Source organism: Aotus nancymaae, unplaced genomic scaffold, assembly GCF_030222135.1.
Source record: "Aotus nancymaae isolate 86718 unplaced genomic scaffold, 86718_ANA_hifiasm-v0.15.2.pri h1tg000030l, whole genome shotgun sequence".
Taxonomy (NCBI): Eukaryota; Metazoa; Chordata; class Mammalia; order Primates; family Aotidae; genus Aotus; species Aotus nancymaae.
This window is the reverse complement of record NW_026988443.1, coordinates 39,640,434-39,662,062: the sequence shown is the minus strand read 5'-3', so window position 1 is coordinate 39,662,062 and position 21,629 is coordinate 39,640,434. Positions and strand designations below refer to the sequence as shown.

The window sequence follows — 21,629 nt, the reverse complement described above, 5'->3', positions numbered from 1 at the left end:
ACAGGGCTCTCTGGATGTCTGGATGTGGGATTATGCACTTTGCCTTCTGTATTTCTACCTGTATTTCTGGATTTACTATATAATTAGGGAGGGAAAGGCTGGACACGGTGGCTCACACCTGTAATCCCAGCACTTTGGGAGGCCGAGGCGGGTAGATCACCTGAGTTCAGGAGTTGGAAGTCAGCCTGGGCAACATGGGGAAACCCCGTCTCTACTAAAAACACAAAAATTAGCCGGGTGTGATGGTGGGCACCTGTAATCCCAGCTATTCAGGAGGCTGAAGCAGGGAGAATTGCTTGAACCCGGGAGGCGGAGGTTGCAGTGAGCTGAGATGGCGCCACTGCACTCCAACCTGGGTGACAGAACCAGACTCCATCTGAAAAAAGAAAATAATAATAATAATTAGAGGGAAAAACAGCTTTGTAAAAAATGCGACTTCAGGCTTACTTTCCCCACCATCCTTCGCTTTATCTCCTGTCCTGGGGAGCTGCTAATTGCTTCTAAGTTGCCTTTTCTTTGCTTAGGAGGGGAACGGGCACTTTTCCTGTTTCATGGAAACCTGTGAGCTGCCAAGAGCCCAGCAGAAGAGAGGCAGGAGAGGAAGGCGGCCCTGCACCGTCCCCGGGGCCGGCGATTCGTGGGCAGCTGCTAGCTAGGAGCAGAGGCCCTTTCCTGTTGCTCAGAGGATGCCTGGAGGTCAGGATGAAAGGTGTTCTGGGATATGGTGGGGCCTCAGGGTGTCAGGGCTGGGAGGGCACTAGGCATCAGGAGGCCCCACCCTCTCATTCAACAAGTAAGAAAATGAGACCGGGTGTGATGGCTCACGCCTGTAATCCCAGCACTTTGGGACACTAAAGAGGGCAGATGGCTTGAGCTCAGGAGTTCAAGACCAGTCTGGGCAACATGGTGAAACCCCGTCTCTACCAAAAATGCAAAAAAATAGCTGGGTGTGGTGGTGTGTGCCTGTGGTCCCAGCTACTTGGAAGATCGCTTGAGCCCAGGAGACAGAGGTTGCAATGAGCCAAGATTGCACCACTGCACTCCAGCCTGGGTGATACAGTGAGACCCTGTCTCAAAAATAAATAAATAAATAAGAAAATGAGATTCAGAGATAGAGTGACCTGCCCAGAGCCACACAGCACACCTGAGGCTAAGGTGGAACTTGATCCCATGACTCCTGAGCCGCCCCCGCCTGGCCCCCACCAGGTCCCATTCACCTTTCTCCAGGGCCTCCACCCCCAGACTCTCTGTTTCGTAAACCCACATGGCAGTGATGCCAGTCACTTCCTGGCTTCCTGTGTCACCAGGCTCTGACATCATCCCTGGGTTTTCCAAAGGGAAACATATTTTGGTTTTTCTTTGTCTTTTTTTCTGCTCACTCAAAGAAATCCGAGCACCCTTCCCAATTGCTTGGTGGAGACTGCAGACAGGCAGCGAGGCATACCAAAAACTCAGTGACAACCCCAGGGAGCCTGTGTCACCACTGGCCTGGAGGAAGATGGGACACCGGGCCTGTCACTGGGGCATGGTCAGATCCCAGCCCAGAGGTCTCAGGAACAAGGGGCGCTGGCGAAGCTCCCCAGTCCCTGCTTTTGGTCCCCTGCAGGAGGGGCTGAGGGAGTCTACACAAAGCGCTTCGAGGCTGGAGCTTCAGCAGCGGCGAGGGCCGACAGAGCCCCTGAGGAAGTAAATGGCCATCAGCCCAACCAGAGTGGAGCCCTACAGCCTGGACTACCCTGGACACAATCCCCGATTTGTACCTGAACCTGCACCTGAGGTTACATTTCCCAGCCTCCTTTGCAGCTAGGTATGGCCATGTGACTAAGCTCTGATCAATGGGATAGGGGCACAAAGCAATGTGCATAGCTTCAGTAAAGAAAGGGGCGTGGCCAGGTACGGTACCTCACACCTGTGAGCTCAGCACTTTGGGAGGCCAAAGTGGGTGGATCACTTGAGCTCAGGAGTCTGGGACCAGCCTGGCTAACATGGTGAAACCCCGTCTCTACTAAAAGCACAAAAATTAGCTGGGCGTGGTAGCGCATACCTGTAATTCCAGCTACTAGGGAGGCTACAGCAGGAGAAATGCTTGAACCCAGGGGCAGAGGTTGCAGTGAGCCAAGATCGTGCCACTGCACTCCAGCCTGGGTGACAGAGTAAGACTCCGTCTGAAAAAAAAACAACAAAGGGGCATGGCCTCCTTTGCCCCTCCCTTCTTCTTGCTGGCTAGATGGTAGGTACAATGACCGGAGTTCCAGCAGCCATTCTGGACCATGAAGCAATTCTAGGAAGAGAATTTGATAGAAGAATGAGATAGAGGCAGCCTGGGTCCCAACGTCGTAGAGCCTCACAGAAGTGAGAAACAAATTCCCATCTTCTTAATTTGCAGTCATTTGCAGAGGGGTTGTGAGGGGACCTGCTATGGCGAGGGGCTGGGACAAGCCCTGAGATGAGGCTGGTAATTATTATGTACAATACTAATTGCTGATGGGCGTCTGTGAAACTCTTAGCCCAGTACCCAGCACAGTTTAAGAGCACGACAAATGTCATTTTATTTATTTCACTTATTTTCTGAGACAGAGTCTTGCTCTGTCTCTCAGGCTGAAGTGCAGTGGTGTGATCTCAGCTCACTGCATCCTCCACCTCCTGGGTTCAAGCGATTCTCCTGCCTCAGCCTCTTGAGTAGCTGGGATTACAGGCACGCACCACCACGCCCAGCTAATTTTTGTATTTTTATTAGAGGCGGGGCTTCACCATGTTAGTCAGGGTGGTCTTGAACTCCTGACCTTGTGATCCTCCTGCCTCGGCCTCCCAAAGTGCTGGGATTACAAGCGTGAGCCACCACGCCTGGCCTTTATTTTTCTGAGACAGAGCCTCACTCTGTCGCCCTGGCTGGAGTGCAGTGGCGTGATCTCGGCTCACTGCAACCTCTGCCTCCTCAGTTAAAGTGATTCTCGTGCCTCAACCACCCAAGTAGATGTGACTAAATGTGTGTGCCACCATGCCCAGCTAATTTATGTGTTTTTAGTAGAGATGGGGTTTCACCATGTTGGCCAGGCTGGTCCACCCCAAATTCCAGGCGGCGGGCGGCCTCTGGGACTGACGCTCTGTCACATGGGGGAAGGTGGCCTGGAAGCACCTAGGGAAGGCAGTCTTTATAAAACAGAGGCAGGGCCTGGGCACCTCCAAGCCATCCTGCCATCCCTTCAGCCTGAATCGCTGCGCAAGGAAGTGGGCACCAAGGGACGTCGCCAGAACGTCAGTATCGTGCCGGCTGAAGGCAGCGGGGTGGCTGCCCTGGGCCAGGAGAACATGGTTTTTGCTTGTTTGCTAAAATGGCACTATTGAGACAACTGCAGAATCGGGATGAAGTGTGCAGAGGAGGGCATAGGACATCACAGAGCGAACTTTCTGACTGTGATGCTTGTGCTGGGTTGTGTAAGAGACTGGGCTTGTTCTTAGGAAAGACAGAGGAAGTATTTGGGCAAAGGGGCTTCAGGTCTGCAACTGCTCTCAAGGGGTTCAGAAAATGAAATGCACACGAGAGAGAGATGGGGCAGGGAGGATGAGAAACGGGCGTGGTAACATGTCAGCAACCGGGGCATCTGGCTGACGGAGTTCTTGTAGTATTGCTACACAACTGCAATTATTTCCAAATAAAAAGTTACAAAAATTAAAAGAACCAAAGTCAGTTTCAAGAAAGAAACAAGCCTGAGAACACGTCTTGATTCCCGGAGACTAGGCAGACCCGGGTAGTCAGGGCAGACCCTCCTGGATCCCAGGAAAACCAGCTGCCATGACGGCGGCAGCTGGACGCGGCAAGTGAGCCTGTGCAGGGTGTCAGACGCCAGCACGCCCGTGTGAATTTCCTGCGTGTGGAGTCACGGGCGGACCTGCGGAGAGGTCCTTCCTCTTTCGAGGTGCTCCCTGGACTTCACGACGTCTGCAGCCCTCTCTCATGTGGCTCCCCAAAAATACATTTATAGGGCCGGGTGCAGTGGCTCACACCTGTAATCTTAGGACTTTGAGAGCCCGAGGTGGGCAGATCACCTGAGGTTGGGAGTTCGAGACCAGCCTGACCAATATGGCGAAACCCTGTCTCTACTAAAAATACAAAGATTAGCTGGGCTGTGGTGGCAGGTGCCTGTAATCCCAGCTACTCAGGAGGCTGAGGCAGGAGAATCGCTTGAACTGGGGAGGCAGAGGTTGCAGTGAGCTAAGATCGTGTCACTGTACTCCAGCCAATGTGACAGAGGAAGATGAAAATAAACAAAAACCATTTATAGGAGAGAGGGGTGAGGGGAGAGCCCATGGGATCCGAATGGGAGTACACAGGGGTTCACGCACCCTGAACTTCACCCCAGCCCCGTCTCTCAATTTTTCTTTCTCTAGCCACTAGATGTCTCTGTGTTGCCCAACCAGGCGGTGGCCTTTTCTTTTCTTCTCCTTTTTTTTTTTTTTTTTTTTTTTTTTTTAGTAGAGATGGGGTCTCACTATGTTGCCTAGGCTGGTCTTGAACTCCTGACCTCAAGTGATCCACCCACCTCGGTATCCCAAAATTCTGAAATTACAGGTGTGAGTCACCATACCCCAGCCTTCATTTTTTAAAAGCGCTTAACGTTTCTAAGATGGCGAATCAAACCTTTGCCCTTGCTCTCTGACCCTCCTCTCTCTCACCCACCCAGTGTTAAGGTGGCCTTTTCTCAAATGAGCTTCTTGTCTGGTTTCTCAGGGGGGCCACCCAGCCCACTTGACCTCTGCGGCAAGGCATTCTCCACCAGGCAGGTCTCTGCTGCCCTCCCGTGGCCATCAGCAGTAGCGCAGACCAGGCCACCTGGAGGGCTGACACCTGATACAGATTTGGCGTTCTCTCTTGCCCTAGACAATCCGGGTTCTGCAAAGACGCAGAACCAGTCGGACATGGATTTACCTAAAGGACTGGCTCACAGGACACAGAGAAGACACTCCAGGAGGCTGGTGCATGAAGGAATTAATTCACAAAGGGGATAATCCAAAACTCTCTCTAGGACCTGGCTGTTGCTTGGGAAGTTAAAACACATCCCTTAAAGGGGCCGGGTGCAGTGGCTCACGCCTGTAATCCCAGCACTTTGGGAGGCTGAGGTGGGTGGATCACCTGATGTCAGGAGTTCGAAACCAGCCTGTCCAACATGGTGAAACCCTGTGTCTACTAAAAATACCAAAATTAGCTAGGCATGGTGGTGTGCGCCTGTAATCTCAGCTACTTGGGAGACTGAGGCAGGAGAATCACTTGAACCTGGGAGGCGGACATTGCAGTGAGAGGAGATCTCACCACTGCACGCCAGCCTGGGCAACAAGAGTGAAGCTCCGTCTCCAAAAACAAACAAACAGAAAAAAACACAAACATAACTGCATCCCTTACGACAGACAACCCAAAATGCCAGCAGAGCAAAGCATTCATGTAAGGACTTGGGGGGAGGTGACGGGGTGTTGGAGGGAGAGGGCAGGAGTGAGGTCAGGGGCCCCAGAGAGACCCTGTGGCGACCAGGGGATGGTTTGCTCTCTTCGGAGCCTATGTGCGTGTCCTAGGGCTCCCATATCAAAATTACCCCAAACTGGGGGCTTAAAACCACAGAAGTTTCTTCTCTCCCAGTTCTGAGGACAGAGTCTGAAATCAAGGTTCTAGGGGGCTGCACTCCCTCTGGAGGCTCCGGGGCTCCCTCCTGCCCCTGGCAGCTCCCCGTGCTCCTGGCTCACACTGCATGGTTCCTGTCCCTGCCCCGGGGCCATGTGGCCATCTCCCCTAGTGTGTTTCCATCTCCGCTTCTCATGAGGACCCCGGTGGTGGGATCAGCCACCCTCCTCCGCCTTGACTCAGCTGATCACACCTGCAATGACCCTGTTTCCAAATAAGGCCACACTCTGAGGTCCCCAGGAGGACATGCATTTTGGGGGGACACTCTTCCCCAAGAGGGAAGGAAGCAGAGAACAGGAGACAGACTTGCCTGGGGCCCAGTGACAGCTGCACGGCATGAAGGGGACACGGGACCCCCACCCAACAGCCTGGCACAGAAAGGGAGGAGCCACGCTGACCGTGGAACCCCAGGAGCTACTTAGAGCCATCCCGTGGGAGGTAGGGGGCGTTCGTGCTCAGAAAGAGAATGGGGACCCAGCAGGGACAGAGCTGGGGTGGTCCGTATGTTGTTCAGGGTCTGCGGGGAAACACAGGGCAGGGCGTCTGCAAAGGGACGACGGAGAGAGTGTGAGGAGGGGCCAGATTGGCCACAGTGGGAAGCCACCACCAGCCCGGGCCTGTGCGCCGGGAATTTCAATGAGTTCCGGGTCTCGACCCCAGCCCCTGTGTCTGTCCCTTCACCCCCATGCCAGGGACTTACTTCTAATTAAGTACTGTTACGATCCCATTTTACAGGGGAGGGGTCTGAAGCCCAGAGAGGTCAGGGGACATGCCCAGGGTCACACAGCAGATCGGGGTCTGGGGTTTGAACCTGTGTTTAGCTGACTCTAAAGTCCTTGCTTTTATATATGCTTTCAAAGAAACCCCTTTCCATGAAAACCTCCAAACATACAAAGTAACAGAACGGCAGAGCAAGCCCCGTGCGAGCCACCAGCACCGCCACCCCGCTTCCTCCGCCCGCCTCCCACCCCTGTTTCTTACTGTTTTGATTTTTATGTTTCTTTTCTGAAAGTAAAGTGTCTATACACTGAGATTCACAAATCTTACTATCAGTGGAATATACTGGACTTGAACTAGTACAATTAGACATGTGAGTTTATCTTTTCTTTCTGTGGTTTTGTAACTGTCTTACTTCACTAACAGTGAACAGAGTGCCTCTATCATAAGGAAAAAACAATGCAATTATGATAAAAACATTAAAGATGCTCCGGCCAGGGGCGGTGGCTCACGCCTGTAATCCCAGCACTTTGGGAGGCCGAGGTGGGTGGATCATGAGGTCAGGAGTTCGAGACCAGCCTGATCAACATGGTGAAACCCCATCTCTACTAAACATACAAAAATTAGCTGGGCATGGTGGTGCATGCCTGTAATCCCAGCTACTCGGGAGGCTGAGGCAGGAGAATCCCTTCAACCTGGGAAGTGGAGGCTGCAGTGAGCCAAGATCATGCCACTGCACTCCAGCCTGGGCGACAGAGCGAGACTCGGTCTCAAAAAAAAAAAAAAAAAAAAAAGACGCTCCTTTGAGCTGGATCCTTGCCCCACCCTCAGGACCCCCGAGTTTCCTCTGTGTGTCGGCACAGCCCCACCTCAGCTTTCCCATGACCCATCCACCTGAACCTAGACCCCGGGAAGGCCCATGGTGGCAGCCTCCCTGCAAGGAGGAGGGAGCCCAGTGGGTGGGACCCACACACGTGGCTTCCTGCAGGCCTGAGCCCCCGGCCAGCTGCCCTCTACCTCTCCCTGCTGCCTCCCGGGGAGCCCCAACCACTGCCACGGTCCACAAGAGCTCCGGTCGTCAAAGGGCGAGCACAGGCCTCTGTGGCTCCCCTGAGCCAGTGCAAGGCTGGGGAGGCCAGCCTCAGGGAGGCATTGCCCGGCGACCGGCTCCTCCCAGGGCCTGCTGTGGGAGGCCCCATCGCCTGGCAACCAGGCGGCAGCGTCCCTTGAGCCCAGGCCACATAGCTGCGCCCAGCCCTGCCCGGCTCCTCCCAGGCCTGCAGGACCCCTGAGGCCCTGTCCTTATTCCCCACCACCAGGACAGCCGCAGCTCCGGTCACAATGAACATCGTCTTCTCCAGGTGAGGGGGCCGGCGCCGCCTGGCTGCCAGGGAGGTGGAGGCAGGGTTTTGAGGCCAAGTGCACCAAACAAGACGAGGGCAGCAGAGCCTGCTGGTGGGGGGAGGGTAAGGGGAGCTCTCCCTCCCACACCGCCTGCACCTCCAGCTCAGGGAAGACAGGGCTTGGAACCACAGAAGCTTCCAGAATCTGGCCTCCATCTGCTTCTCAGCATTACCGCCTGTGGCTCTGGGGTTGCCAAGTTCATCTCCTTTCCTCTCTCATTTCCACCTGGAAAACCCGTTTTGCACCTCAACCCCAGCCACGCCTCCCCTTCATGGAGGCCCTGTCCACACTGCCCAGCCCAGCCCTTCCCTGCTCCCACCACCTGCCTGCCCTGCCCCGGTCATATCCACGCCTGGTTCCTCCAAGGTTCGAAATCCAGGGAACCTCTCGAGCACCCGATGCGTTTTTCTTATTTTTTGAGATGAAGTCTGACCCTATAGCCCAAGCCGGAGTGCAGTGGTGCAATCTGGATCTCGGCTCACTGCAACCTCCACGTCCCGGGCTCAAGCGATTCTCCTGCCTCAGGCTCCTGAGTAGCTGGGACTACAGGCGCGCTACCACGCTCGGCTAGTTTTTTGTATTTTGGTAGGACAAGGTTTCGCCATGTTGCCCAGGATGGTCTTGAACTCCTGAGCTCAGGCGATCCGCACACCTCGGCCTCAGACACTGCTGGGATTACAGGCGTGAGCCACTGTGCCCAGCCCTGATGTGTTTTTAAAACGCAGCTTCTCAGGCACACTCCCAGGGATTCTGGTGCCCACTCCTGGGAGCCCCAATGTCTGACTTCTGTCCTCTGTGCTGCTGAGTCAGAAGCTCTAAGGACCCCGCCTGCAGGAACAGAGGCCGTGTCTGGCTGTGTGACCTGCAGCAAGATGCTTTACCTCTCTGGGCCTCAGTTCACTCCATGTTCACATGGTGATACCAGCAGACCTTGCTTATAGGGCGATGTATGCACAGTGTTTTGCAATGACGGTGGTGAGACAGCGTCTGTTGGGACAGATGGCTGCTCCTCAGGGCATTTCTTGCATCAGGGATTTGATGACAGGGTTGCACGGGGGCTTTGGTCAAAGGGAGAGAGGCAGGGACAGTGACGTGCTGGGGATAAGGGAAAGGAGAGGGCATGAGAGGGCCCAGGAGGGAGGCAGAGGCCGGGCCTCCATGGCTGTCTTAGAAGCCTGAATGCGGCGGGTCAGTCATCGCTCACCTGCTCTGGGGAGGCGCCGGGCTGGGAACACGTACAGGTGAGTCAGGACAGGGCACAGTGGCTCACGTCTGTCATCCCAGCACTTTGGGAGGCCAAGGTGGGCAGATCGCCTGAGGTCAGGAGTTCGAGACCAGCCTGGCCAACATGGAGAAACCCTGTCTCTCCTAAAAGTACAACAATTAGCCGGGCATGAGGGCGGGTGCCTGTAACCCCAGCTACTCGGGAGGCTGAGGTAGGAGAATCACTTGAACCCGGGAGGCAGAGGTTGCAGTGAGCCGAGATCACACCACTGTACTCCTGCCTGGGCGACAGAGCAAGACTCTGTCTCAAAAATTTATATATATATATATAAAAGAATTTTGACAGCTTATGGGGAAAGACAGCACAGGGGAATTTCAGAGGGTAGAGGCCTTTGCAGCCAGGGACTGTGGCATAGAGTAACGCTTCCAGGAAGATAGAAGCCCCTTTAGCGTCACAGGGAGGAAAAAGGCCAGGTTTGGAGCCAAGCTCGCGTTCGTATCCCTGCGCGCCACTGACCAGCCCAGGCACGTCCCCCTCCTCAGCCTCGATGGCCCCGACGCTGCCACCTGGAGCAATAGCCGGTGGCATGTGCGTGCCACACTGGAGGCCGGCTGGCGGCAGCTCCTGTTTTCATAACCCTTGTCTGCTCCTGGCATGACCGGGGCCCTGCCTCGCTGCCCAGGACGGCCACTCAGGTCCCCGCGTCCGCAGGGACAGCCAGGTGAGGGTGATGGAGAACACCGTGGCCGATGCCGAGAAGTACTTCGGGCAGTTATGCTCGCTGCTGGCTGCCTACACGCGCAAGACCGCCCGGCTGCGGGACAAGGCGGACCAGCTGGTCAAGCAGCTTATCGACTTCGCCAACTCCGAGAACCCTGAGCTGCGGGCCACCGTGAGGGACTTCGCCGAGGACCTGGCCAAGGTGCAGGATTACCGGCAGGCCCAGGTGAGCATGGTCGGCCTGGGGCTGGGATGCTAAGGGGCACCCGGGCTCCAATGCCAAGGTCAGGCCTGAGGGCAGCAGGAGCCCTGCTGTGGCCACAGCCAACGAGTGAGTCTCCAAAGACATCTACCGAGGGTGGACAGTTACACGCTCCCCAGGGTCACACCTCTGCCTGCAGGAGTGACAGCCTAGGAGGCCTTGCTGAGTCAGATGAAGGGTCAACCATGCAAGGAAACCCAGGAAGCCAGCCCTGGGGCTCCACCAGCCCCTGAAGGAGATGCATCCAGGGCCTGTGAGGGCCTCCAGAAGGGACAGAAAGGGGAGTCAGGGGCAAAGGAAATAATTAAAAATAGAAACTCCTGCCAGCCCAGAGAAATCCTCCATGAATTGTAGAAAAGAATGGAAAAGGGTTGGGTGCAGCGGCTCAGACCTATAATCCCAGCACTCTGGGAGACCTAGGCAGGCAGATTGCCTGAGTCCAAGAGTTCAAGACCAGCCTGGACAACATAGCAAGACCCCATGTCTACAAAAGTATAAAAAAGTTAGCCGGGTATGGTAGCTTGCACCTGTGGTCCCAGCTACGCAGGAGGCTGAGATAGGATGATCATTTGAGCTTGGGCAGTCAAGGCCGGAGCCATGATGGTGCCACTGCATTCCAGCCTAGGAGACAGTATGAGACTCTGTCTCGTACCAAAAAACAAAGAATGGAACAGCTTTACAATTGAGTACGCTTTAAACCAGATAGCAACGCATGTCATGGGCAATCGAAGAAAGAGATTGCACAGACAGAAACGGCACTCTCCTCTCCAGGCAGGCAGACACAGCCCACGGCGTCCATGTTCTCAAGACAAATGACAACTGTCCCCCAGGAAGAGGCCTTGGCAGCCCCATTTCTCACCAGTACATCCTAATCTCACCTGGAAACGGGGGTGGCCACCTGTGCTAGCTAATTATCTTTGTTTGTTTTATTAAAAAAATTTTTTTTAAGAGACTGGGCTGGGTGAGGTGGCTCACACCTATAATCCCAGCACTTTGGGAGGCCGAGGCAGGTGGATCACAAGGTCAGGAGATCAAGGCCATCCTGGCTAACACAGTGAAACCCCATCTCTACTAAAACTACTAAAATTAACTGGGCGTGGTGGCACGTGCCTGTAGTCCCAGCTACTTGGGAGGCTGAGGCAGGAGAATCACTTGAACCTGGGAGGTGGAGGTTGCAGTGAGCTGAGATCATGGCACTGCACTCCAGCCTGGTGACAGAGCGAGACTCCATCTCAAAAAAAAAAAAAAAAAAAAAAAAGAGTGACAGGGTTTTGCCATGTTGCCCAGGCTGGTCTTCAACTCCTGGGCTCAAGCCATCCTCCCACCTTGGCCTCCCAAAATGCTGGAATTACAGGCGTGAGCCACCATGCCCAGCTAATTTTTTGTATTTTTAATAGAGACGGGGTTTCACTATGTTGGCCAGGCTGGTCTTCAACTGTGACCTTAGGTGATTCGCCCGCCTCGGCCTCCCAAAGTGCCTCACCCAGCCCTGCTGTGACTCTCAACATAAATCTTGTCCCCAAAGCGAGGCTCAGTTTTCTCATCTGCAAAGTTGGGTTGTCATTGCCACCCTGTGTGGCAGTTGGGAGGCAGGACCAGGCTGTCGTGTAGAGGGACTGAGCACACTCTGGGGACCTGTCTTGCCTCCCCGGTGATGACACTCCCTGAGTTCTGGGCCAGGCACCATCTCCCTACTGTCCTGAAACCCCCAGTGGGTGCACCCATGGCCTCGCTGGACAGGTGAGGAAACGAGGCTTCGAGAGATGGAATGTGTTGCCGGAGCCCTCGGGAGGCAGAGCTGGGCCCTGAGCCCAGGCCAGTGTCTCCAACAGGCCGGGAAAGGGAGGGCATCTCACGCTCCGCATCCCCCGCACGGCTCTGGACATGCGGCTCCTGGGTGTGGGCTGTGCTTTCTATGCCCAGGAGGGAGGCAGGCAGCACCCTGCCCTCTTTGCTCAGATCCCCTGGTGTCCCCGCCCCCGCAGGTCGAGAGGCTGGAGACTAAGGTGGTCAACCCCCTGAAGCTCTACGGGGCGCGGATCAAGCGGACGCGGGTGAGCTGGGGCCCCTCGGGTGGGCGGCGGGTGGGTGCCCTGTGGGTTCCCGGGAAGCAGCCTTCCTCCTTTTCTGCAGGCTGAGATCAAGAAATTCAAACACGGCCGAAATCATGAGATCAAACAACTGAAAAAGCTCGAGAAACTGAGGCAGAAGTCACCCTCAGATCAGCAAATGATCATATCCTGCCCTGGAAGTGGGGCCCGAAGCTGCCGGGGCAGGGTGTCCACTCACACGGATGTCCTCTGGGATTTTCTGGGCACGGGGTGCGAGGCGGCAGACCACCCTAACGGGGGTTCCTTAACAGCACGTTTTTCAGTCCCAGGTGAGTGTGACATGTCTGTCTGGGGCATCCAGACTCAGGACCTCAGGTGGGCTTTCCCTGGGCAGAAGCAGGTGTGGGCAGGGCCCCGCGCTCAGGATGGGAAAGCCAAATGTACTGGTCAAAAGGGCCGCCGGGGATCTGGAGGCCTGGGCTCTGTGCCGTTATCGACGCCATCCCACAAGCCGCTCCCCCACGGGCTCCGTTTCACCGCCAGTTACTTGTTTAATGCCCACATCAGGTGGGTAATGCTACCCTCATCCCTACTGTCTACGGGAGGAAATCAGGCTCACAGGGACACAGTTACGGGAGCTCATGGGGCACAGCAGGTGGAGGGGACCCCGCACGCTCTCTGTCGCACTGTCCTGCCCCGTGGGAAAGACGCAGGGGCCAGGAGGTAGGGTGAGAGCTGGAGGAGGGCTAGTCCCCTCTGCTGTTTGTGTGACGGAGTGTGTCACCTCATCCAAAGAGTGCCCCCTCCCTGCTTTTTTTTGAGATGGAGTCCTGCTCTGTCACCAGGCTGGAATGCAATGGTACAAACTCATCTCACTGCAACCTCGACCTCCCAGGTTCAAGCAATTCTCCTGCTCCAGCCTCCCTAGTAGCTGGGATACAGGCACGCGCCACCATGCCCAGCTAATTTTTATATTTTTAGTAGAGATGGGGTTTCAGGTTTCACCATGTCGGCCAAGATGGTCTGGATCTCTTGACCTTGTGACCTGCCCTCCCCAGCCTCCCAAAATGTTGGGATTACAGGTGTGAGCCACTGCACCTGGCCATACCCCCCACCGCTTTTTTTTTTTGAGAGACAGAGTCTTGCTGTGTTGCTCAGGCTGGAGTGAAGTGGCACAGTCTCGGCTCACTGCAACCTCTGCCTCCCGGTTCAAAGGATTCTCCTGCCTCAGCCTCCCTAGCAGCTGGGGTTACAAGTGCCCACCATCATGACTGGCTAATTTTTGTATTTTTATCAGAAACAGAGTTTCACCATGTTGGCCAGGCTGGTCTCGAACTCCTGACCTCAGACAATCCGCCCACCTCAGTCTCCCAAAGGGGTGGAATGACAGGCTTAAGCCACCATGCCCAACCACAGAGAATGCCCCTCGATGGAGCGAAGTCAGCGGTCCTCACCCGGGCACATTTCACCGTCTGGTGATGTTTCTGGTTCACGACTGGGGAGCTCTGCTGGTACATGTTAGGTTCTTCCCGCTGTGGGGCAAATGACACAGACTCACCGTTCAGGAGGCTGGAGGTCCGTCGTGGGCCCTCTGGGCTAAATCACGGTGTGGAAAGCGCTGGTTCCTTCTGGAAGTTCCAGGGAGAGTCTGTGCCCTCACCTTTTCCAGCTTCCAGAGGCCACACATCCCTTGGCCGTGGCCGGCAGCCTGCACCTTCCCTCCGTAGCCACGTCTCTCCTCTGACTCTCCTGCCCGCCTCCCTCTTCCACTTGTAAGGACCCCTGAGACTGCACTGGGTGTAGCGGATAATCCAGGATCATCTCCCACAGCAAGGATGGCTGATTAGCAACCTTCACTCACCTGCTACCCCCACTCCCCTTTGCCTTGAAAGGCGCCTATGGACAGGTGCCAGGGATTAGGATGTAGATGGCTTTGGAGGGCCATTAGCCCACCCACCACCTGGCATCCAGTGGGGAGAGGCCAGAGATGCTGCCCTACCTCCCACAGTGCCCCGGACACTCGTGCCGAACGTGGGGAGTGCTGACCTACACCAGTGTGGGTCACAGCCCCGCCCGAAAGCCCCGGCTTCCATCCCGGCTCCGGCCTGGGTCACCCACCCTCTTTGCGGCTTCCATCCCGGCTCCGGCCTGGGTCACCCACCCTCTTGGCAGCCGTTTGACAACAGCTTTCCCTTCGTTCCTGGGGGCTTCCTAGATGCCAGCCCCCAGCTCTCTTTCCTTCTTGGGCGTTACACAAACATAAAGGTGGCATTTAAGTTTCCCCATTTTAAAGAGGAAGCTGAAGCTGAGAAAGGTGACTTGCCCAAGGTCACACAGGCAGTTGAGTGGTAAATTTTGAACACAGCTCCAGAGTGCTCTGTTCCAAAAGCCAGACTGTTCGCGTCTGGGCTTGGCATGGAGTAGGCATCTATGGATGCTGATCAAAGGAACGAAAGAGTGAATTACCTAAACATGTTCCTCATGCAAGAATGAATGATCAGTGAACATGGAGCACCTGTCCTAAGGGCTCAGCGGGTGCCACTGTTTAATTTTTCCAACAGCCCTCCAAGCAAGCCTTATCACTGTCCTCTGTTTACAAGAAAGGAAACTGAGGCTCAGAAAGGTTAAGTGACTTGCCTGAGGTCACACAGCTAGCAGGCAGGTGCGTCTTTCTCCCGTGACTGCTCCTTCAGCCATGGTCCTACTCAGGCATTCCTCTGATGACCAAATTGGCAAGAGACGTCCTATGAGGCAGGAGAGCAGGACTGAGGGAGGGTTTAGAGAGAGAGTGATTCAGAAAGGTGGCAATGGGCCAGAAGTGCCCTCATGATACTTTCTACCTCTGTGTCCCTGGGGCCAGGCAGAGACCAGCGTGCAGAGGGCCGCCGTGGTCTCCAGCCGCACCACCCTCCAGCTGGAGGAGACGGTGGACGCCTTCCAGAGGCAGAAGCTGAAGGACCTGCAGGTGAGGGCTGCCGGCCGGTGTGGGAGGCACGCTGGGCTGTCTTGTGTGAGTGTGCAAGCATGTGTGTATGTGTGTCTGTGTGCATGCATCAGTGTGTATGTGTGGGTCTGTGTGCATGTGTGAGCTTGTGCCCTGGCACAGTTAATCCTGGCCACAGGGCATCAGAGGCTGTTGCTCAGGGCAGCTGTCCCAGCACAGGAAGCCACTGGGTGGCCCTAGGTCCAGCTCCTAAACAGGAAGAGTTTGCCTTCCCTCAACACACACTCCCTACTTCCTCTCCACACAGCTTTGCCCTAACCTTTTTTTCTCCTCAAAGCTCCAAACACCGTTCCCTGAACAAGCCACGCTGAGGCCCAGCAGGTGGGCATGGATGCCTTCCTCCTTCCAAGATCGCACCCCAGTGCCACAGAGCCCTGGGCCCAGAGCCCCAGCCCTTACAAGAGGAGCTTAGAGAGTTGGGGTCTTTCAGGACTAACTGATCGCAGAGATTCCTTCCCCAGCTCTTGAGCCCTCCCTAGTCCGTTTTCCAAAGGTTCACACAGACTGGCTATTTTTTTTTTTTTTTTTTTTGAGACGGAGTCTCAGTCGGTTGCCCAGGCTGGAGTGCAATGGTGTGATCTCCGCTCACTGCAACCTCTGCTTCCCAGGTTCAAGCGATTCTCCTGCCTCAGCCTCCAGAGTAGATGTGATTACAGGCGTTCGCCACCACACTCGGCTAATTTTTGTATTTCTAGTAGAAACAGGGGTCTCACCATGTTGGCCAGCTGGTCTAACTCCTGACCTCAAATGATCCGCCCACCTTGGTCTCCCAAAGTGCTGGGATTACAGACATGAGCCACCGCACCTGCCCCGGGGAACTCTTAAAAGGCAGGTCCAATTTATCATCACTGGGCTGAGCACCCTCTGGTGGCTCCCCTCGTTCTAAGGATTGGAGCCAAAATCCCTTCAAGGCTCCCAAAGCCCCAGCCCAGCGCTGTGGCCTCAGCCTGCCCACCACACTCAGGCTCCAGTGCGCAGAGCCGGTTCCTGCCCAGGGCCTTTGCAGGGCTGCGCCTGGCTCTGCATGAAGTCAGTTCCTCCTCTTTCGGCTTCGACCTCATTCTTTAGGGAAAGTCACAAGACCCCAGACTGGCCTGGTGAAGGGCTCTCGAAGGCATGTGAACTGGGAGTTCCCTCGTCCCCCTTGTTGATACACTACTGTGCTCCCACCAGGCTGCCATCCCAGTGGAATGGTTCATTGTGTATTCACTTCACGCATTACTTTAACAAATGTGGAATGCACACCTACTGTGTGCCAGGTACTGTGCCTGATGCTGGGACACCGTGCCCACCAGAGCAAGGTCCCTGAGCTCATGGAGTGGACCTCTTGGGGCGGGAGGAGATGGATGGATCACGTGGTCTGTGATGTGCTGTGTGCCATTTATCACGTTCATCACATCGTGGGGAGGCGAAGCCTGTGAGGTGACTGTGTAACACATTGCATGTCAGTGCCAAAGGACAGGCCCCTGCTGGGCCCCAGTTACCAGGCTCCCGGCCCTGGCACCTAGTAAGTATTCAGTAAATACTTGTGGAATGAATGAATGAGTGAATGCATACATGAGTGAATGAGTGCATACATGAGTGAATGAGTGCATACATGAGTGAATGAGTGCATACATGAGTGAATGAGTGCATACATGAATGAATGAGTGAATGCCTACGTGAATGAATGCACAGGCAATGAGGCATCGGTAATCAGTGCTCAGGCCACCTGCACGGGAAGGGGGCCTCAAACAGCGGGCAGACGTTCAGCACCTGATGCGTTTGGGGCTGGGTGGGCGGCATCGGGGGCATTGACCCCACGGTTGTCAGCCTCCAGGTCAGGGGCCAACAGAAGCTGGAAGTTTAAAAGTGGGCATGCTTTCAAGCTTTGGGATTAAATTTGTAAGAGATGTGAATCCAAACCATCCCTCAAAAGCCCTTCAAAAGAGATAAAAACAAAAACATGAGCTAATGATTACCACCTGTCTTAGTGCATTCAGCCTGCGCCTACGGAACACTTGAAGCTGGGTGATTTATAAGCCATAGAAGTAAATTTCTCACCCTGTTGGAGGCTGGGGAGTCTAAGATCAGGGATCCAGCAAACTCAGCATCCGGAGAGGGCCTGTTCCCCATGGCTGGTGGCTGCTATGCATCCTCATGCGGCAGAAGGGGTAGAAAAGCTCCCTGAAGTTTTTACAAGGGCACTCATCTCATTCACGAAAATGAAGCCCTCCTGCCAATCACTTGAGGTCAATAGTTTGAGACCAGCCTGGCCAATATGGCAAAACCGTGTCTCTACTAAAAATACAAAAATTAACTGGGCGTGGTCCAGGTGCCCATAATCCCAGCTACTCAGGAGGCTGGGGCAAGAGAATCGCTTAAACTCAGTAGGTGGAGGTTGCAGTGAGCTGAGATTGCACCACTTCACTCCAGCCTGGGCAACAGAGCAAGACTCCATCTTAAAAAAAGGCCGGTGTGGTGGCTCACACCTGTAATCCCAGCACTTTGGGAGGCTGAGGCAGGTGGATCCTGAGGTCGGGAGATGAGATCATCCTGGCTAACTCGGTGAAACCCCATCTCTACAAAAGTTAGCTGGCATGATGGCATGCACCTATAGTCCCAGCTACTCGGGAGCCTGAGGCAGGAGAATCGCTTGAACCCGGGAGACAGAAGTTGCAGTGAGCTGAGATGGCACCACTGCACTCCAGCCTGGGCGACAGAGCGAGACTCTGTCAAAAAAAAAGAGCCTTCTGTGAAAAGATCTCCAGGACTGATTGTTAGTAGAGGGGAAAAGCTCAGAAGAAGCTGAAAAAGGGAGAAGAGGAGAACACTGGCTTATCTCAGGGAACGAGGGAGGAAGACAAGAAACTCTGGCGTCACCTCGGGAGGTGGAGGGGGAAGTGAAAGAAGGGAACGGAATGACGGGTGAAGAGCAAGTGTCCGCAGACTATTTTGGCACAGTCTGTCTGTCTGTATTTACTTACCTAGGTACTTACTTAGTAGAGACAGCGTTTTGCCATGTTGCCCCGGCTGGTCTTGAACTCCTGGGCTCAAGCCATCCTCTTGCCTTGGCCTCCCAAAGTACTAAGATGACAGGCATGAGCGACTGAGCCTGGCCAATAGTTTTGATTTTGGAACCATGCAAATGTGTTTTCCATCAACGTGTCAACAAAAAAGTTACATGTCAAGATTCCCCACCTAGGGCCTGTCCACACCTGGACAGCTCCTCGCCCCCACCCCATCTGCCTGCGTCCCAGGTCACCTTGGGCTCTCTTTCTCACTGCACTGCTTACATTCTTTGGGCTTCTCTCCCCACAGACTTTTTTTTCTGATTTTGTAACTATTGAGATGGTTTTCCACGCCAAAGCGGTGGAGGTGTATTCCAGCGCCTTCCAGACCCTGGAGAAGTATGACCTGGAGAGGGCCCTGCAGGTGGGTCACAGACACCCCATTTCCTACTTGACAGAGTGGGGCAAGGTTTCATTTTGCTTCTGTCTTGATAGAAGCAGTTTTCGTTGGTAACACTTTACAATTTTCTAAGACTCATTCTGATGAAGCGTTGTCAATATCTGCCCCAGGTGCCAAACGGAGGATAATTCTTCCTAACGCTATTTGGAATATCAACATATTCATCATATGATGTTTAAAAATGAATGGATTGGCTGGGTGTGGTGGCTCACGCCTGAAATCTCAGCAGTTTGGGAGGTCAAGGAAGGCAGATCATGAGGTCAGGAGTTTGAGGCCAGCCTGGTCAACATGGTGAAATACAAAATTTAGCTGGGCGTGGTGGTGAGCACCTGTAATCCCAGCTACTCGGGAGGCTGAGGCAGGAGAATCGCTTGACCGCATGAGGCAGAGGTTGCAGTGAGCCGAGATTGTGCCACTGCACTCCAGCCTGGGTGACAGAGTGAGACTCTGTCTCAAAACAAAACAAAAAAAAACCAAACAAACGGATTGACAAGAACAAAAACCATTGCCTGGGTGGCGCTTGGTGTAGTTTTGAAGTAGGAAGAAGTGCTTTTTATCCCCATCTGATGCGATTAAAATCCAGAATGAGCTGTTTGCATTATCGCTAACGCCCTTCCACAGCCTAGTATTGTAAATTAACAGTCACTGATCATGACTCCCTCCTGTGGTTCTGCGGGTGATGGGGCTCACCTGGGCAGGTCTCAGGTCGGCCTTCCTCTGGTTGCCGTTGGTCAGAGGCTGGGGCTGTCTTTTCTAAGCTTTCCTTGCTTATGTCTGGCAGAAGGTGGCTGTCATCTGAGCATGGGACAGGCCATGTGATTTGCAGGGCCCAGTGCAAAATGAAAACATGGGGCCCTTCCTTCCAAAATTACTAAGATCTTCAGGACAGCAGTGTCAGAGCCCTAAGCCACACACAGGGCCCTTCCAGGCATGCAGCCCTGGGCAACTGCATGAGCCGCATCCCACAAAGCCTGCCCTCCCTGAGTCTTCTTCCGGGTCTGCAGCCAGAGCACCTGCCCACAGCCTTTTCATGGGGCCTGGGCTTCCTTACAGCAGCTGGTTCCAAGAGGGAGTGTCTGAGGACACAGGTGGAAACTCGATCGCCTTTTATGACGCAGCCTCAGCAGTAACGCAGTGTGGCTTTGTATGCTGTTTGTTAGAAGTGAATCTCTGAGGCCGCCTGTATTCAAGGGGAGAGGAATTTGATTCCAGCTCCTGATGGGGGAAGCATCAGATCATCTGAGTAACCAATAAGCCTTAAAACCACCACACAAGGTTCGGTGCAGGTCAGAGGGGCTCTCTCACATTCACTCACTTTACAATATTATTTTCTTTTTTTTTTGTTTTTTGAGACGGAGTCTTGCTCTGTCACCAGGCTGAAGTACAGTGGCACGATCTCAGCTCACTGCAACCTCCACCTCCCGGGTTCAAGCGATTCCCCTGCCTCAGCCTCCCAAGTAGCTGGGACTACAGGTGTGCCACCACGCCCAGCTAATTTTTTGTATTTTTAGTAGACATGGGGTTTCACCATGTTGGCCAGAATGGTCTCAATCTCCTGACCTCGTGATCTGTCCACCTTGGCCTCCCAAAGTGCCGGGATTACAGGCGTGAGCCACAGCACCTGGCCTACAATATTCTTTTTAGGGGCAAGGGCGATCTCGAATCCAGGTGTTCTCCTGTGTGACTATGGATATGTGACCCGGCCTTTGGGCTTCTCCCATTTATAAAAGGGGGTGATAATCCACTGACAGGGCCGCTGTAGATTATGTGGAATAAGAAACAGGAAGCTCCTGGAGAGGACTGTGGTGTTGCAAGGGCGTCAGCTGTCGCAGGCCTTCTCATCTGGCCATCTTTCCATCCCACAACCCTGCCCCAAGTCATGTTTTCCCATTGGATCCAACCCACCCTGGTCTCTTCCCAGCAGAATTTTAGAGCCAAGGTGCACGGAGTTTCTGGGCGTCATGACACTTGGCTGCTTGCCAGCACCGACCCCTCTCCATCTGCCCCTCATTCTCTCGCCAGCCAGGTGAGTGTGTGGGAGGCTGAGGCTACACCTAAAATGAAGTGCACAGCCCGGGAGACCCCGTGGTAGGAGTCCCAGGGGTTAGAGGAGGGGCAGTTGAGAACTCAAGGTTGAAATGAGAGGCTGAGGAGGCTGGGGTGGTGGGAGTGTGGGGCGGCGGGAGGGTGGAGGGCTGCCCCAGGGTCTGACCAGGACTTTGCCTTGAAATGGAACGAGGCCGGGTGCGGTGGCTCATGCCTGTAATCTCAGCACTTTAGGATGGATCACTTGAGGCGGGTGGATCACTTGAGGTCAGGAGTTCAAGACCAGCGTGGCCAACATGGTGAAACCCTGTCTCGACTAAAAATAATGCAAAAATTAGCCGGGCGTGGTGGCGTGTGCCTGTAATCCTAGCTACTTGGGAGGCTGAGGCAGGAGAATCGCTTGATCCCGGGAGGCGGAGGTTGCAGTGAGCCAAGATTGCACCATGGCACTCCGGCCTGGGCAACATAGTGACTTGGTCTCAAAAAAAAACAACGTAGAACCAGTGAAGCCACGTCACCCAGCATGGTGGGCCACAGTCCCCGCCGTGGCTGCCAAGAGTCCTGAGTGCTCCCTAGAGGCACTCTGAGGTATTGCCACTTGAGAAACAGGCCCCCAGACAGGTCCTGCATCCCAGCCTGTGTGCCCGTGGGTTCCAGAAACCAGGATTCCTCAGGTTAGGGAAGTGATTAGGTGCGTACATTACACGTTTCCTTACAGCCCAGAAAGGCCTGCCATCAGGTGCATTTCTATTTCTGAGGGACCTTTGCAGTTCCAGCTGAAAAGGGCAAATAAAGGCCCTGAATAGCCGGATGCCAATTATGGCAGGTTTAGTGTCCGTGAGGAGGGGTGAGGGGCAGCCAGGCCACTGTGTGTGGCAGGGTGGGTGTCTCATGCTCCCAGGGGAGGTGCGATCCCCAGCCGTGTAATCCCAGACTGCCCGGAGGCTTTTTCAGATTTTCCTGTTCTTTTTTCTTTGTCTTTGTCGGATTGGGTTAATTCGAAGACCTTGTCTTCGAGCTCTGAATTTCCTTCTGCTACTTGCTCAGTTCGATTGCTGAGACTTCCCAGAGCATTGTGC

The 21,629-nt window shown here is 54.5% G+C and overlaps 1 protein-coding gene across 1 annotated transcript; it reads left to right on the top strand.

Moving 5' to 3' along the window:
- Window positions 1–7,729: 7,729 nt before the first annotated feature.
- CIBAR2 (CBY1 interacting BAR domain containing 2) lies at window positions 7,730–21,356 on the top strand. Its single transcript, XM_064382961.1, has 8 exons — window positions 7,730–7,749; window positions 9,729–9,963; window positions 11,985–12,053; window positions 12,133–12,235; window positions 14,906–15,015; window positions 18,355–18,468; window positions 20,429–20,530; window positions 21,309–21,356. Exons 1-8 carry the CDS (start codon window positions 7,730–7,732, stop codon window positions 21,354–21,356), a joined length of 801 nt encoding a protein of 266 aa, XP_064239031.1.
- The last annotated feature ends 273 nt before the right edge of the window (window positions 21,357–21,629 follow it).